Source organism: Suncus etruscus, chromosome 14 (assembly GCF_024139225.1).
Source record: "Suncus etruscus isolate mSunEtr1 chromosome 14, mSunEtr1.pri.cur, whole genome shotgun sequence".
Classification (NCBI taxonomy): Eukaryota; Metazoa; Chordata; class Mammalia; order Eulipotyphla; family Soricidae; genus Suncus; species Suncus etruscus.
Window position 1 is genome coordinate 35448533 of NC_064861.1, and position 17856 is coordinate 35466388.

Here is a 17856-nt window from a genome sequence, read left to right on the forward strand (position 1 = left end):
CCGGCGCCCCATATGGTCCCCCGTGCCTGCCAGGAGCAATTTCTGAGCCTGGAGCCAGGAATAATCCCTGAGCACTGCCGGGTGTGACCCAAAAACCAAAAAAAAAAAAAAAAACAAGGTGACTATTATTTGAACACAAAGACAGTCTGTCAGTTGTTGATGTTGTTTTTTTTTTCTATAAAAATGTTTAATATTGGTGGGATGAGGTGGGTTTTCTGTGGTTTTCATCTCCAAAATTTCTGATTCCCAAAGGAGAGAGCTCAGGCTGGAATTCTTACAGAAGTTTCAGAGAACAAAGTCAAGAAAGCCCAGGCAACATTTGGATTATATAAGACAATTCCATTTCACTGTACAAGCAACAGCACATTCTCACAGCAGCGAAGATGTTTTTCTGTAAATATTCATTTAGAAAGATCGAAACAAAATGTAAACAGACTGTGTCTGCCACAGTTTTCTTAGGTTAACAAAGAGCTAACAGTCACTATGGCAACCAAAGCGCAAGCAACAAGAAGTAAAATCAGACCGATGCGACAGTATTTTGAATGTTTTTCTTGCTCTTCTTCCTTTTTCAATAAGGTGTCAAAACCAGGCGTGTACATGTCTCCCAACCAAAACCGGAGGTCATTGGGATTTTCCTAGGAGAATATTAAATGGAGAATAGGTTTAGGCAGTGATCAATACATTTGTAAGTTAAGATTTTGCAGAACAAGATACTGTTTTTGGTTGAGCTTTGGCATCAGATTTCACACCAGCTTATGCCTAAAGTGCACAAAGTTCAGCTGCAGCATCTGGCTGGCCACCATCTCTGCTCCAGATCATAACTCCACCATAATTTTGGGTTTGAGCATGACTGATAGATTGTGTTGGAGGGGCACTGGTGTTTGAACATATTTTAGCCAATTCAATCTCTCTCCCTCCTCTCTCTTCTTTCCTCTCTCTCTTCTCTCCTCTCTCCTCTCTCTCTCTCTCTCTCTCTCTCTCTCTCTCTCTCTCTCTCTCTCTCTCTCTCTCTCGTTTTTATCTCATTGTAGTATGTGACTGTCAGATTAGTGACTTGCAAAAAGTTAATGTGACTTGGCTGAGATCACTGCTTCTCAGTCAAGGTTTGTAGGGATTAATGTGAGTTCCCAGGATACTCAAAAAAACAAGTGAAAATTATGCAGTTAGGAGACCATGGCATGAAACTTATCATTACTGGTAGGATGATAAGGTGGAAAACACAGGAAGGAAACAAGGTAAGAAGGGAACTATGGGGGAAAGTTTGAGAAACACTGTTTTAGGTGAGCTTTAAAGGTTTAATTTCTGATTTCACAATATGGACACACACATAATAGCTTAGTTGTGTTTGTTTTCAGTAAATACAGAAACTGGGTTCTATGGGAGGATAAGGGAGATTGAAAATCAAGAGTCTGTCCCAGGGCTCTCAACTTGCTACTCTTCCTTGAAGAGACAATAACATGTTTGCTTTTACTTCTTTTTTTTTTTTTTAATTTGTGTTTTTGTATATTTTCTACACAGGCAACAGCATATTTGACCTGTGGGTACTTTGGTGATGTTTGTCCTAAGGAAGAGACTGCATGTATCTTTCTTTGGTTGGTTCTTTCTCCTGATTTATCTCTCTGCTCACAGTATTGTCTTCAATTCAACCTAACCAAACCCCCTAGTTCTAGTAGATTACCTATAAACTTTACAATTCATGTATCATGTTATTGCTGATTATCTTCTGTACTACAGATTAAATGTCTATGCATGGAATCTATTAGCCATGCAACAAATATATGGTAAATATGTTTAGATATTAAGACATAGTTCTAAATTTCATTTTTAATGTTCATTTAAAAATGGTTTTTCTCCTCTCTGAAGGTTAGCTGCTGTTCTTCTCTCTGCTTCTCTAGCCTAAGTGGACATAAATTCAAACAGTTGAGTCTGACCTGAGGGGCCAATAAACTTGATCTGAATCCCTGAGGACCTGCTAAGAGAGAAATGTGCATGCATAGGAGGGCTGGGTGGATTTCCAGTCTATCATATTGTTTTTATATTCGACTTCTAGTTTTGGAACAGTGAAAGAACTGAAATACAGTTTGGGTGGCCTGTGTTGAATGTGGGTGGCCTGTGTTGAGCGATATATGATTCAGAAATCCTTGTCTATCTTCACGCTTATTCTTTGTTTTGTTTGTTTCCCCAATCAGAGGATCAGAGGCCTGCACTTTGCCTGCAAGCCTGCAAGTTTCCTGCCTCTGTTCTCCATAAGAATTTGCGTAATGGAGCATGTCCTCTTTGTTACTCTGCCTATTGCTTGCCTTAGTAACTTAAAATGAGGTTTCTTTTTTACCTTCTTATTTATAAACTCTCAGAAATTGAAGCGAAAAATGTGGGAGCGAATTCACCACGACACCTTGAAAATATCTTAACCACTAATAGTTGTCAAGGTTTGAGATAAAGGAGTGACTGGACCTGCTAATTATGAGATAGGAATAATGTGTTGAAGATAAAGGAAGTGCTTATATAATTAGATACTTAGGAGGTAGAGGAAACATTTAGTGCAGTAAAAGCTTTCTGAAGCTTTTCTATCCTGTCAGGAATAGGAAGCTATGCTATCCTGTCAAGAGACATCCAGATTTAAACCCTTCACAGTCCCACAGTACTACTAGGAGTGACCCTAGAGCACCATATAAGGAAAATACAGCAGCACTGTTGGATTTGTCTCCTCCAATGACCTCTAGAAGCATCTATTCTAAAATGTCAGTGTTGAGGGGAAAAAAGAGGAGTTAACTTACATGTAGAGGGCAAGTAATAAGATGACCTCTGACTTCCATAAGTATCATGCTCATCAAATCCATGCTCACTCTTTTAAAACATAGCTGATAAGGATAGAATTGTACAAGCTATGACAAACTCTTTATTTTTTGTAACATTTCTTTGCCTTAGTGTCACATTCAAACTTTTTTTTTTTTAGTTATTTGGTTTTGGCTTTAAATTTTTTATAATCTATCACATACACTATCATATAGCTACATCAAATCGGGTGACTTAACTTTTGACAAACTCACATTTTGGATCTGTGCCTATTTCCTTTTCACTCATGTAGGTGACAAGTTTTTTGAATTCTACACATTCTTTTAATCCAGTTTAATGGAACATATCTCCAGGCTTTTTACTATCTCCTGTGGTTCTGCTCTCTTCAGAGCCTGTCTGCACTTTCTATCTAAAGAACAGTTACTATCATCCTCTATGTTTTTCTGTTGTTACTGTTGGTTAATTGGATCCGTTTGAACAAGAACATTTTACATTTTCAACATCTTCTTGTGTAGGACAATAGAGAGTTTTGTATACAGCCCTGACATGTGTATAAAAAACAAACACAAAAACAAAAACAGGAAAATGAAGAGGCTCTTCTGTACAACCAAGAAATGTTTTTAAAATAAATCAATATTTTCCTAGAGCCTTGTTTTCTTCGACTTTTCTGAGGTCTAAAATTCTCAGCCTGATCCAAAGCACAAGATTATGGTTAATATGAGAAAGAATTTAATATAGAAGCTTCATTGGAAAATAGCTACATTAGGAGGAAATATATTAAAACTATTGGAAGATGAAGACATTTCCAAGAGACTGAACCACAAAATATTTTCAAGTGCACATTTGAGAATTTTTAAAGTATACTTATTTTGGGGAAGAAGGTCCCACTCAACAATGCTCAGGGGCTACTCCTGACTCTGCTCTCAGGAACCACTCCTGGTGGAGTTTGGGGGACTATATGGGATGGTGAGATTGAACCTGGGCCAGTCACATGCAAGGGTAACACCCGAACCACTGTACTATCACTCTGTCTTTCAAGTGTAATTATTTTAAAGGAGCATAATACTGTCCCCCTCAAAAAAATAAAATCCTCAGAGGTTAAAGACATTTGGTTTAAAAAAGATCTGTATTATGAAATGAAGGGTATTAGGCTAATGTTAGACCTTATAGGACCTGGCCAGGTAGAGATAGGCCAGGGCTAGATGGGAACCCAAGCCACTCAGCAAAGAGGATCACCCTACTGCTTCATCTGTATTTTTCTAGATCTTAGATAGATGACATGAGGGGGGCAGGAATAAAAGAAAGAAAAAAAAAAACAAAATTTGGGTCTAAACAAAAAAATTAATTCATTAGATATTTTTCTGTATGGTAATTTTTTTCTCCTTTGCTACTGAGACATAAGAAATGTACAAAATGCAATTATTTTTTTTTTTATCTTTAGGAGACTGTGGTCTTCCAAACAATGCTGAGGTGACCTGGAGTGCACTTTCTTCTTGATACTTTGACTCCAGAGCAGTTCAAAACTAGGGCCTAAGGATTTAGAGGTGTCACGATCTTGCAGTGATTGGGGGTAGTAGTGCTAGGGAGGGGCTGGCCAGGTGGTGCTGGATGTTTGACATAGGTTCAAACACATGCAAAGAACATGCTCTTAACTGTATACTGTAATCCCACCCCTAAATCTGCAATAGTTTGTTTTTGTTTTGGATCCACACTTTGAACTATTTAGGGCTTACTCCAAGTTCTGTACTCTGGCAAGACTCAGGAAATCATATGCGGTGCTAGGGATCAAAACCAGGCCAGTTGTGTGCAAAGTCAGCACTCTACCATCTGTCCTATCTCTCCAGCCATCCAAATCTGCAATCTTAAATCACCAACTGGACTTAAGTAAAATGCTATTATTATTATTATTATTATTTTAAAAATTATTTTGGTGGGTGGGGGCATCCCCAATGGTGATAGAGAACCTTATGGTGCCAAAGATCAATCCAGAGGATTTTTCATGATAAACATGCACTCCAAACCTTGGTTTTTTTTCTGGGCTAAATAATATTCTTTTTCATAAGAATACTCTGCACCTTGCTTAGAATAGAGTTTATAGTAATTTGGTTTTAATAAGGGTACTCTGATGGTGGATATGAAGTTGAAGCAATATATGAATGTAAATATAATTAACAGTATTGAAAATCAAAATATTTGAATACAAAGGGGAGAAAGAATAAGTAACATGACTTCTGTGCATATAAATGAGCAGAATGATCTGGTAATTTAATTTTCCTTTTACCTTCTGGGAAAAATCTTGCTTTCATGCCACATCATTTCTTTCTCTAGTGATTCAGATGGAATTGATGAAATTATGAAACAGAAAGAAATACATTCAAATACTATGAAGGAGAAGTCGGAATAAAATGACCTAAAATTTCTGTCTAGAGAAGGGTTTCTCCTCCATGCTCTTTATTCCCTTTTAAGGAACCACATGGTGTCAACATATGGCATTAGGGACTCCCCACATGCATATGTACCAGTCTTTGAGTCATCTCTCTAACTTTCCAACACCATTTGCTTTGAGTTTATTTACCAGATCACCCTCATCAATGGAAGGTATAAATTCTTTGCTGTGGGTACCTTCAGATGCCAACACCATTTGCTTTGAGTTTATTTACCAGATCACCCTCATCAATGGAAGGTATAAATTCTTTGCTGTGGGTACCTTCAGATGCCCTGAGAGGTTTGTGTGTAGAGAATGCCTGTCATATTCCTCAATGGTCCATGAAGGGCTCTTTCTTCTTTCTTCCATAGCTTCTTCCAAACTGATGTCACCATAGAGTGGATTATTCTTCAGAACTGAAGTCAGGGATGATGAGAGGCTGTTTGCAGCAATGGAGCCAGCTATACTGGATCGCTTAATTCTTTGAGCAGTAAAATTCTTTTTTTCTCTCTATCAAGGGGAAAGACAAAAAACACCTCATGGACTACTGGTGGCAGAGAATACAATGTGCCATAATTAAGTCTGGGAATTTCCTAATTCTTTCTGGAAACCCAACTGATTGTAGGACCTGAGTTGCTTAGGAGTTCTCCTGGCTCTAAACTCAGGGCTGACTCATAACAGTGATCTAAGTACATAAATTTTTTGCATGTGTTTTTTTATTTCAATAATCAATCTATGAGATGAGTTTTTATAACACAAAAAAAGGATGTCATTCTTTAATTGAAATCATAGCATTCTGAGCAAAGTATTTTAGTAGTTCTCTTGCACTGAGATTTAGTGACAACTGACTTCTATTTGTGTATTTCATAAGTAATATTTTAAATAACATTAATTATATCTGTATTAATCTAGGAAATTAAATATGAAAATTGTTTTACAGATATGCCTTGGAATTTATAATTATCATTTTAAGACTTCTTTCTCAAAGAACTTTCAGCAAAATAATCCAGGAATTATTAAACTTCATAATATTTTTCATTCAAAAAATTTTTATGACCATAAGGTTCTTCAAGAACTGCTAGGAGTTGTCCACCTAGCACAGTCAAGTATGGCCCAGAAACAAAGAATCAGATCATTAGGAGTGAGCATGCTTCTTTGTTCTTTTTTTTTTTTTCTCTTTTTTTTTTTTTGGTAGTTGCTACCAAATTTTTTCTTCTCTCTTCCTTATCCTTTTTATCTCCAACAGAATCACATAACTTGAATCATTCAGCCTCATAAATTGGGTGGGGGGAATGATGATACCAGGACCAGTCATATGAACATGGAGTGAAAATAAAAAATGATCAGACTGGAACACCAAACCCAAAGTCAATGACAGAATAGATACCCAATCTACAGTAAGCTATAAAGTGGAGACCAGCTACACTAGTATTCTGGGGGGTAAAGGAGGGAGATATGGGATACATGCCGGGAACCGGGGGTGGAGGGAGAACAATACTGGTGGTGGGAATATCCTTCATTCATTGTCACTATGTACCATAAATAATTCAATGAAAGACTTGTAATACACTTTGATCACAATAAAAATTCATTAAAAATTTTTATGACCCTATATATTATATTTTACATTATTATGTATTATATATTATTACATATGATATATAATATAATTATATATGATATATAAAATATTAATATATATTATATAATATATACTTATATATAATATATATTATATATAATATATTATATATAATTGGTATAAAGGAGCCAGAGTAATAGTACAGTGAGTAGGACACTTGCTTTGCACACAGTCAACCCATGTTTCCATATATTCCCCCAAGCACTGCCAGGAGTAACCTCTGTACATTTCCAGATATGACCCATAAACAAAAATAAATAAATAAATAAATAAATAAAATAGGAGTAAAATAAAACATTTATTAATAATACATCAGAAAGACACTTACCTTAAAAATTGTTTTTGGTTACATGACCTTGCTTGATGTTAGAACCCATAGTTAAGAAGCTAGAAACTAGCCTAACAACTTCCATTTTTTCTATGTGTCTGCAGACTAGCTGACTCTTAATGGCTATAATATTGACTTTCTTTTTTGCCTTTTTTTTTTTTTTTGGTTTTTGGGTCACACCTGGCGGTGCTCAGGGGTTACTCCTGGCTGTCTGCTCAGAAATAGCTCCTGGCAGGCACGGGGGACCATATGGGACACCGGGATTCGAACCAACCACCTTTGGTCCTGGATCGGCTGCTTGCAAGGCAAACGCCACTGTGCTATCTCTCCGGGCCCAATATTGACTTTCATATTAAACTACTATATATCTTGAGGCCATATTCACTATTGTTCAGGTTATTCTCCTAGCTTTGTGCTCAGGGATCATTCCTAATAGGGTTTGGGGACCCATACATTGCATTAAGGTTAGACACTGCATTAGCGGAATGCAAGGTATGCCTTTACCCACAATGCTATGTCCTCAAAGTTAAATAATGTTTAGTTGAAAGATAATGATGAATAATTGAATGATGAATAATTGAAACATAATGATGCACATAGAAGAGTACACATAAGTTTATAGCTTGGTATGTTTTACAAACCAGATAATTTCCAGATCCCTTAGGAACCTGAGCTTTATGCCAAAAAGAGGGTTCAATCGTCTGGGCATAATAAGCATTGCTTGAGGGATGGGTTCAGTCCTCGGAACCATCAGGTTCCTTAAGAATTGCTAGGAGTTGTCCACCTAACACAGTCAAATGTGGCCCAGAAACAAAGACTCAGATCATTACAAGTGAGCATGCTTCTTTGTTCTTTTCATTGCACCAGAACGATCAGTTTCCCAATGTAACAACTTAGGCTAATTTGTTCTCATATTTAATAGAAATGGAATCAGACAGAGCCAGAATGATAGCCCAGTGGTAAGGTGATTGCTTTGCATGCAGCTGACCCAGAAAGGACCCCTGTTCAATTCCCTTCATTCTATATGGTCCTCCAAGCCCACCAGGAGAAATTTCTGAGTGCAGAGGTAGGAGTAAATCCTGAGCACTGCTGGGTGAAAAAAAGAAAAAGAAAAAAGAAAGAAATGGAATTAGACAAAACCTTCAGTTTTTTACTTTGATTTCCCTATCCCACCCTTTTGGTTATAAAATTGTCATGAAGGGGTCAGAGAGATAGCATAGCGGTAGGGCGTTTGCCTTGCATGCAGCAGACCCAGTAAGGATGATGGTTCAAATCCTGGCATTCCATATATGGACTTCATGCCTGCCAGGAGAGATTTCTGATTGCAGCGCCAGGAGTAACCCCTGAGTGCCACAGGGTGTGAACCCCCCAAAAAAAGGTCATGAAGATAACATTAATAAAATAAAATAAAATAAAATATATTCAGTGTCAATGCAGAATTGAGAAGAAATGGAAACCTTACAGAATCAACCTTCATTTACTATGGAGCATCAAAAAAGAATTCCACTTACTATAACATAAGGGATTAACTTAATTTTGGGGGCGGCACACCCGGTGACACTCAGGGGTTATTCCTGGATATGCGCTCAGAAATCGCTCCTGCCTTGGGGGATCATATGGGTCTCTGGGGGAATCGAACCGCTTTCTGTCCTTGGCTAGTGTGTACAAGGCAAACACACTACCCCTTGTGCTACTGCTCTGGCCCCACTTAATTTTTTAATTAGGGATAAGAGAGATAGTATAGCAGTATATAGGGTGTTTTCTGTGCACAAGTCATGTTTGATTCTTGGCACCATATATGATTCCTCAAACCTACCAGCAGTGATCTCTGAACATAGACCTAAGAATAAGCCTTTATATCTGCTGGATGTGATCTCAAGTCAAACAATTGAAGCTTCTATTTAACTCTTAAAATCTAATTTTACATTTCATTATTTAATAGCAAACTTTCAAAAAATTGTTCCCAATATTTTACTCTTTCAAAACAGGTAAGATTTATTGACTTTTCTCCTATTTAAACATGGTGGTAAAGAGTTGTTCATGGTTAGGTTTGATTCTTACAATGTATACCACCTTTCAAGTGTACATTTTCCACGGCAAGTTTTCTCACATTCCCTTTGACTCTTATCCCTGCCCTAGAGGCAGGCATTTTACTGATTCCTCTCTCTTTTTCTCTACATTTCTCCATATATCCCCTTTTTCTTCTTTAGACACTGGTTTGTAGTATTGTTAATGAAGGAGTATTGTACCTATCACTTTATCTCTGTTCAGCACCTAGTTCTTGTCCAATATGATCAGTTCTAATTATCATTGTCTTAGTTGTCTAGTAGTCCCTTCTCTACACTGACTACACTTCTTCACTACTTATGGTGAGCTTCCTACCATGGACTGGTTTTCCTCCTCATTGCTAATATCACTAAATAATACCATACTATCTTTTATTCTTATATCCCACAAATAATTGAGATTATTATGTCTATCCCTTTCTCTCTGACTCATTTTACTCAGCATAATATTCTCCATATTCATCCATGTATAAGCAAATTTCATGACTTCATTTTTTTCTAACTCCATAGTAGTTCATTGTGTAGATGTACCACAGTTTCTTTATACGCTTTTCTGTTGTCAGGCACTTGAATTATTTCCAGATACTGGCTATTGTAAATAGTGCTGTGATAACAAAGGGATGCAGAGGCCTTTTCAGTATTTGGGGGGGTGGGTGTTTCTAGTGTACATTCCTAGGAATGGTATTGCTGGACCATATGGGAGCTAAATTTCTAGGTTTTTTTTTTTTTTTCAGAAGTATCCACATTTTCCAAAGAGCCTGGACCAGTCTCATTCCCAACAGCAATGAACAAGAGTTGCTTTCTTCCCTCATCAGCTCCAGCACTGGTTGTTCTTGTTCTTTGTGATATGTGCCAATGTCTATGGTGTGAAATTGCTTCATTGCTCAAAACAGGTAAGAAATACTTAACTGAATTTTATTTCTGACTAATTAGTAGACTGATTTGTCAGTAGCTATGAGTATATATAGTTCATATTTAGTATATATTGATGTAAGATAAATTGTACAATGGTAAGAGCTAGAGACATAGTGTAGCAAATAGGAATTCTGGCTTTGCAAGTGGTCAATTCAGGTTCAATCCTATTATTGTCCCAGAGGTCTGCCAGGAGTCAAAACTGAGCACAGAGTCAGGAGTAATCCCTGAGCATATCTATACAGCTACCAAAAAAAAAAGACAAAAATGTACAAAAATGTACATTGCATGTAGCTACCATCTACCAAGATTCCCAGAGTCCATGCTATAACCCTCAACCTAAGCTTGCCATCATAACAAGTACCTTTTTAAGTTTGGTTGAAGCTTGGGTCTCATGATTTCATTGTTAACTCTTCCATGGTTTGAAATATTTACTTAATGAAAATAACAATTAAAAGCTTACCTAGACTTTCCTAGACTAGTCATGACTATTTGTTATTGCTTATGTATTGTAATCATTATGTCATTTAAGTGAAACTTCATGCAACATAGTGATTTAAATAAAATATATTTAAAAACTGAGAATACAATTGTCTAACTAGGAAGGAATATGAAAAATATATTTGTGGAAGAATAAAATTGTTAGAAATAAAGTTAAGCTGAAGAACAAATACTGAGTGTAATATGAAAGTAAATTGATGCTTATTTATAGTAATTTCATGGCAACAAAGAACTAGTAATAATTTCACCAATTTATAAATGTTAAAATAGAAGACAACAAAAACTGCAGAACAGTGAAAGGTTGGTTCAGAGAGTATAGTCACTAAGACCTTGAACATGGGCAATCTGGATTGATCCCAGCACTTCATATAAATCCCTAAAACCCACCAGGAATGATCCATGCACACTGTAGAGTAAATCCCACCCAAAATGAAAACAGAAAAAAAAATCCCAAAAATTCCAGTAAAAGCTTAGCCCAGCATATTTTAAATTAGGTCATTTTTCCCCTATGCTTTCGTATCACCTCCAAGGTCTTTCTCATACAAGATAAATGTCTACCCACTAAATGATGTCCTCTATCCTTACTTGAACTTTTAGTGCCAAAATAGAGTACAAATTAAAAAATATGCAGATAGTAGGCCTTTTAAATCAGTAGAAAGGTAAGGGGGGAAAAGGAGCGACTGACCATAAACAAAAACAAGAAAAATAAAGTGACTGTAAAGAGAAAACCTTAGGGAAAAAATTGAAGCAATTTCATATAGTTAACCCTTCATTTAAATTGCAGATCTAGTTTTTATAATTAAATGTAATTGTATACTATTTACAAATAGCTAAAGTCTAAGAACACAGAGAGGGAAAGATTAAGCAGTCAGAGCAAGCAAATACAAAGATGTGTGCTGAGTGCTGTCTATCACTCCTGACCGTGGGGACTCATTGCTTTTCCAGTATGTGTTGTAGTTACTTTGGGGCCAGCTTTATTCTAGGAAAAACCAAAGGACTGTGTGGACAAAGGGATCGGACCTGTTTCCTGAAATCTCCCACAGGTGTTGTGAAACATTAATCATTCTGTATTTACACCACTATAAGTAAACACTCTAGGGATGACAGTGCTACATGGTTGAAGACCTTAAAGTTCTTAGTGACTGTTCAGGAAATAGCTTCCCCCATGCCCAGTTGCCTTTCCTTACTTAGCTTTTCATTAGCAAGGGCTTTTTGTATTATTGTTTACTTATTGATATTCTGTGGAACATCTGTCATATTAATGTAATCTGATCTATTTTTGCTAATACAGAAATGACATTTTGAACTTCCTCTGTGTGTCGCATTGGTCTTGCCAGCCTCAAAATGTGGAAATAAATGAAAGTAATAGAAAATAAGAGCAGAAATAATGCATATTCATATCTACAGGTAGTTTCCGAACATTTGGTGTGTCATCTATAGTAATGTGATATGCAACTACTTGAAGCTCTAGCAGGGATGTTGGTAAGAAATAATAACATTTTTCATAAATAGTAATACTACAAACTTCAGAGCTTTGGTATACTACAACCAAGTGATAAGACTGAAGAAAAATTGGTCAACAGGAAGAAATGAAAGATAAATCTAGAAATTTGATGCCTTCTGTTGATACTATATTTTAGGACCCAAACCCCAAGGTACAAAATTTTTGTGGACAGAAAAGACCACACATAAGGTTGCTCTATGTGTACAGGTCCTGGCTTTTTGTTTAGTTATGATTCCTGACAATGCTGGGGTTCAACCAGGGTTTGCTTCATGCAGGTAAGTACCTTAAACCTTGTACTATGCTATCTCTGGCCCTAGATTTATTTGTAAGACATTGAGTAAACTGGGAAAAAAAAGTGTCCCTTAAAATTCTATACTGAATGAAACAGCTCAGTTATGTTTTCATAATTTATTTTAGATGACCTTAAGTGGTATCATTGAGAGAAGGAAAAGGACCAAGGGCACAATAGGAAAGCAGTGAAACCTATTTGAAGGGAGGCCTTCATAAGAACAATAGATGTGTTTACTGATAACTACAAGCAAACATAATTTTATTTAGAAGAGCTGGCACTAACTTCAGTCAAAGTAACCATAAATTTATACCTGAATATATTTATTTAAAACACTGAAAAACAATTCAAAACAAAAATAATTCCAGGCCTCCAAATATTTATGAACTATAAGAAATTAGCCTTCCAAGTTAGCCTTCAAAAAGGGTCACTTCTGATTAAACTTGAGGATGCTTCCTAAAGGTGAAACTGGGGAAAATGTTTTATAAAGCAAAATAAGAGCTTAATCTATTACCATAGCTTTCAAGGAAGTAGGCCCAACAAAATACTCCCAATGAGATCTCAGATTACTTCAGAGTAATGACTGTTATATAGTTTATATTTCCCACTCAGAAAGAGAACTTACAGCACTCATCCTAGCCTTACCTTTGACCATGGCTGCATAAGCTTTTTCTATTTGCAACCCATTTTTACCCAAGACATACATCCATGGAAAAGAGCTGCCAGAAAAAGCTCAGATTCATTATACAGTTGATTTTTGGTCATTGAATGTTCAGATATCTTTTATTGTTGAAAAATGTTTGTGACCTCCACACTTGCTGTGACATTGTAACCTATAGTTTTAGAAGCTAGTCCAATTAAATTTATAAGGTGGTATGGTGATTAGCAAATGCTTAATGTAGTGATTGGTTCATTTTGAGACTGATACCTCTAGACAGGAGAGTGTTTTGTACAGAAATATTTTATATATAGGTCACTGAATGACAAGGGATAGAATTGATAGTGTTCTAGAACACTTCTTTGAATAGGCAACATGAATCAAATATGTTTCTGCAATACAACTCAAGAAGAAAAATAGATATAATACCAATGTTAGACATGCAAAGAAAATGTGAGGTGAGATATAATAAATAAACAAAAACCCTTTTAACTTGATTGACATTTTTTCACATAAAGTAACATCAAGCTTACAAAATCATAGACAATGTTAATACTGTAATAATTTGAATTTGATTTTTTTTTTGTAGGATAGTGGTTTTGGGTCACATCTAGAAGGGGCTACTCTTGGCTTTGTGCTCAGGGAACTCTCTTGGTGGTGCTCAAGGGACCATATACAAAACTAGAGTCAATTGAATGCAAGGCTAGTGCCTTAACCTCTGTATTATCTCTCCAACCCTGAATTACAATTTTGTTTTTGTTTTTGTTTTGGGCCACACCCTGTGATGCTCAGGGGTTACTCCTGGGACTCCGGGGATTGAACCCAGGTCTGTCCTAGGTCAGCATTGTGTAAGGCAAATGTGCTATCACTCTGGCCCCCAAATTACAATTTTTTAAATGTACCCAGCCACAAATGACACCAGGTTGAGAAAGCTTTGCAGCCAAGTTCTAACAGACATTCATGAAGCAGATCTTTTGTTTCTTAGTTAAAATCTTCCAAAAAAAATAGGAAAACAAGAAGCATTTTCTAACTCATTTTGATCAAATAAAAGAGTACACTCTCAGCAAAGGCAAGAATAAAAGGAAAAGGTAATTTAATTATAGGTCATTTTTTTCTCATAAAACTAAAATTAGAAATCATTACTAAAGTATTTTAAGGGTGGGGAGGAGGGAGATCTGGGAAATTGGTGGTGGGAATGTTGCACTGGTGAAGGGGGGTGTTCTTTACATGACTGTAATCATACAACTATAATCATGTTTGTAATCACGGTGTTTAAATAAAGATAATTATAAAAAAGTATTTTAAGCAGAAGACTAAAATATATAAAGTTATACAGAATAAAACTAGTTTATATTAGAAAAAGAAGTTTTACCAGGAAGCGATTTAAAATTATAAGATTACATGTAATTCATCACACTAACAGGAAACAAATAGAATTTTTAATAGAATAATGAAAACATTTGAAACTATTTGAGAATATTGAAAGCAAATTTTCTTAGCAAGCTAAAAAAATTGAGGAATTGTCTAAAGCTAATGTAGAGAATATGTCAAAACCCTCTAGTGTACAATTTACTTACTAACTGAAATATTAGAAACATTTGTTTTAGTTTCAAAATGAATACAAGAATTCCAGTAATCACAACAGAGTCACAAATTATTATATTGGGAGTCTTTAGCAATACAGTAAGAATAGAAAAATAAATTAAAAAAGAATCACTTATAAATAAGGAGAAGGAACAGTAAATGACATAATTATCTACAGGGATAATTAAGAGCCTTTAATATATTCTTGGAATCAAATCAGTATTAATATCTTATGTTGGTAATACTTTATTGTAACTTATAACTTAGGAAAATACATTCTTTGCTTTGTTGTTTAAGGGCCCAGCAGTGTTTAGGGACTATTCCTTTTTATGTGCTCAGGCTTTGATTTGGGTGATGCTTGGGAAGCCATCTGATGCCAGGGATTGAACCTAAGCCTTCTGCTTAGCCTACAGTTCCAATTTCTGTACTTTAAATGCAAATAAGTGTTTAGTTGCTAATGTAACAACTTAAGTGCAAAACTTCCAGATAGAAAATCACAAAAGGCAATCAAAAGCCATCCTAAGGCCTGATGAATGAAAAAAGATGTAATTATGAATTTTAAGAATTAAAATCAGAAAAAATTCCTTGTCCCAGTTTTATCGATACATACAAAATAATCCCCATTGCAGTCATAGTGAAGAAAGGCATTTTGTGTATCTTGCATAAGTGGACATGTAAAATTATCCTGAAAAGTCTTTCCCTGCTGAACACAGTAATTATATTTTCCAGATTACTAGCTTAGTCTTATAAAACACAGATTTGATATGTGATTTTATTGCTTAAAATTTTCTTCTGACCCCTCAATTTTCAGGACAAAAATGAAAATCTCAGACTACACCCACCAGTTGCTGGCAGAGTCCTCATTTGATCCCTATCTGATACATTCTCCTCCATGAGATCATGGCTGGAGTCTCACCCGAGCTATCATAACACACATGGTATCAACTAACCTTTCATGCCAGTAGTGTTGGGTGTTGTGTAAGAGACTGTGGTGAAACAATTTAGGTTTTGTTCTTGGCAGCATACATTTGAAGGCTATATTTCAGACCCCACTGGTGATGTTGTGCCACTGCATGAATTTAAGATAAATTGATAAATCATGTTCTAGTATTTTACAAGTAAAAACCTTCTCAATCGAATGACGATCCTTGGTCTCCTTCCTAGATATTTGAGTATTTGAAAAGTCTTACCACATCTCCCCCTTAGAATGGAAAACTCAGTACATGGGGGAGGGCATTCCAAAGCAGTCAATGTAGGATGGGAAGCAGAAATTATTAACTCTGTTGCTGTCAAATTCAGGTGAATTTGTTGAAGAGAAAAATGACCAGAAAGGAATGACTTGTATTTTCAGTTAAAAGTACAGTTCTTGGGCCTGGAGCAATTGCACAGCAGTTAGGGGATTTTTCTTGCATGCAGCCAATTCTTGTTTGATCCCTGGTATTCCATATAATTTCCTTAGCATGCCAGGAGTGATTTCTGAGGAGTCGAGTAAACCCTGAGTGCTGCTGGTTGTAGCCCCCAAACAAGCAAAATACAGTTCTTTATTTTTTTTCTTTTTTAAAAAAATATCTTCATTTAAGCACCAGTATTACAAAAAAAAAAAAAAATAGACCCTGAGGTGAAAGAATAAACATTAAAACTGAAGGGAAGAGATAGTTATAAGACTTTTTAAAAAGTGAGGACAAATGACACTGGTTAGAAGCAACAGAACTGCCTCTTCTATTTGACTCTATTCTAGTTCATGGGATTCATATAAAATATTCCTGGGGTCAGGCCAGAATGATTTTCAGCAGGTAGCATCCTTGTTTTGAGAGCAAGCTGACAAGCCCCCCCCCCCTCCCTCCAGCACTGCAAGGGAGATTTCTGAGTATAGATCCAGAAGTAACCCTTTTGGGGCTGGTGTGCCCCTCCAAAACAAAACAAAAAATAAATACAATACTCATTGGTTCTCAAACAGATGTGAAAACAGTAAGGAAAAGGGCAAAGGAATAAATTTGAAAGGATTTTGATGTCCGATGCAGAGACAATATAGAAGGTAAGATACCCTTTTTTCACTTCGTTGTATCAGCCTTGACCCTGGTTCAAATTCCAGCATTACATATGGTCCCCTGACTATTGGTAGGGCTTGGGGTCATAAGGGAAGCTGGTGCATGACTAGATTGGTCACATGCAAGACAAGCAACCTATTTGTTGTACTATCACTATGGTCCTGTGTTTGTTTGTTTTTTATTGGATTTTTATTACTTTGCAACATTATTGAACTTAAAGACTAATGCTTACTATCTGTATAAGTGTGTAGAACCTAGTGTCCCACCAACAAATATGTAGTATCATAAGTCATGTCTGATACCAGCTTGGCTATATACAGAGCAAATGCCCAATTCACTGTTCTGGCCCCAGTTTTTTATTTGTTTGTTTTCATTTCACTTGCCATAGTTATTGATATTCTACATGGTGGAGTTGCCTTTTTCTAAATGAGCTTCACCTCATATTCCATCCATATTATCTCAAATGACACAGTTTTATCTTTACTAGTTTGAAGTTATATTTCATTGACTATATAGAGCCACATCTTTGTTGGGTCATCTGTCAAAGAGCATTTAGTGGATCCCATATGCTTGGCATTGTCACGAATACTGTAATGTTAAAAATGTATTTTCAATTTAGTGGTTTCATATCTTTCAGATACCTTACTAGGATTTTTAAAAAATAAAATTTTTATTTAAACACCATGATTACAAGCATGATTGTAGTTGGGTTTAGTAGCAGTAACACCAAGTTACATGCCCTTCAATGATGCACTAAAGTTCTGTTTTCTTCATATTCTTCACAACATTTATTGTTTCAAATCATTTTGCTTATTTATTTGTTTGTTTTGGGTCCATATGGGATGCCGGGAATTGAAACCAGGTCTATCCTAGTCGGCCTCCTGCAAGGCATAAGCCCTACTGCTGTGTTATCTCTCTGGTCCTTTTAAATCATTTTTGACCCTGGCTATTTTTCTAGTGTGAGACGGTATATGCTATAATTTTTATTTGCATTTCTCAAGTTATTAATGATGCTGAGCCTATTTTTTATTAGTCTGTGAGTCATCATAGAGATGACAGAGTCTACTTTGGAGAAGCACCTATTTAGCTTTTTTGTAAACTTC

General features: G+C 36.0%; 1 protein-coding gene across 1 annotated transcript in view; it reads right to left on the minus strand.

Moving 5' to 3' along the window:
- Positions 1-455: 455 nt before the first annotated feature.
- MINAR2 (membrane integral NOTCH2 associated receptor 2) overlaps positions 456-17856 on the minus strand; it is a 34603-nt gene continuing 17202 nt past the window's right edge. Inside the window, exons 2-3 of the mRNA XM_049787376.1 lie at positions 5504-5731; positions 456-635 (exon numbers count right to left, since the gene is read on the minus strand). Coding sequence (XP_049643333.1) covers positions 456-635; positions 5504-5731 — 408 coding nt within the window. The remainder of the gene's footprint in view (positions 636-5503; positions 5732-17856) is intronic.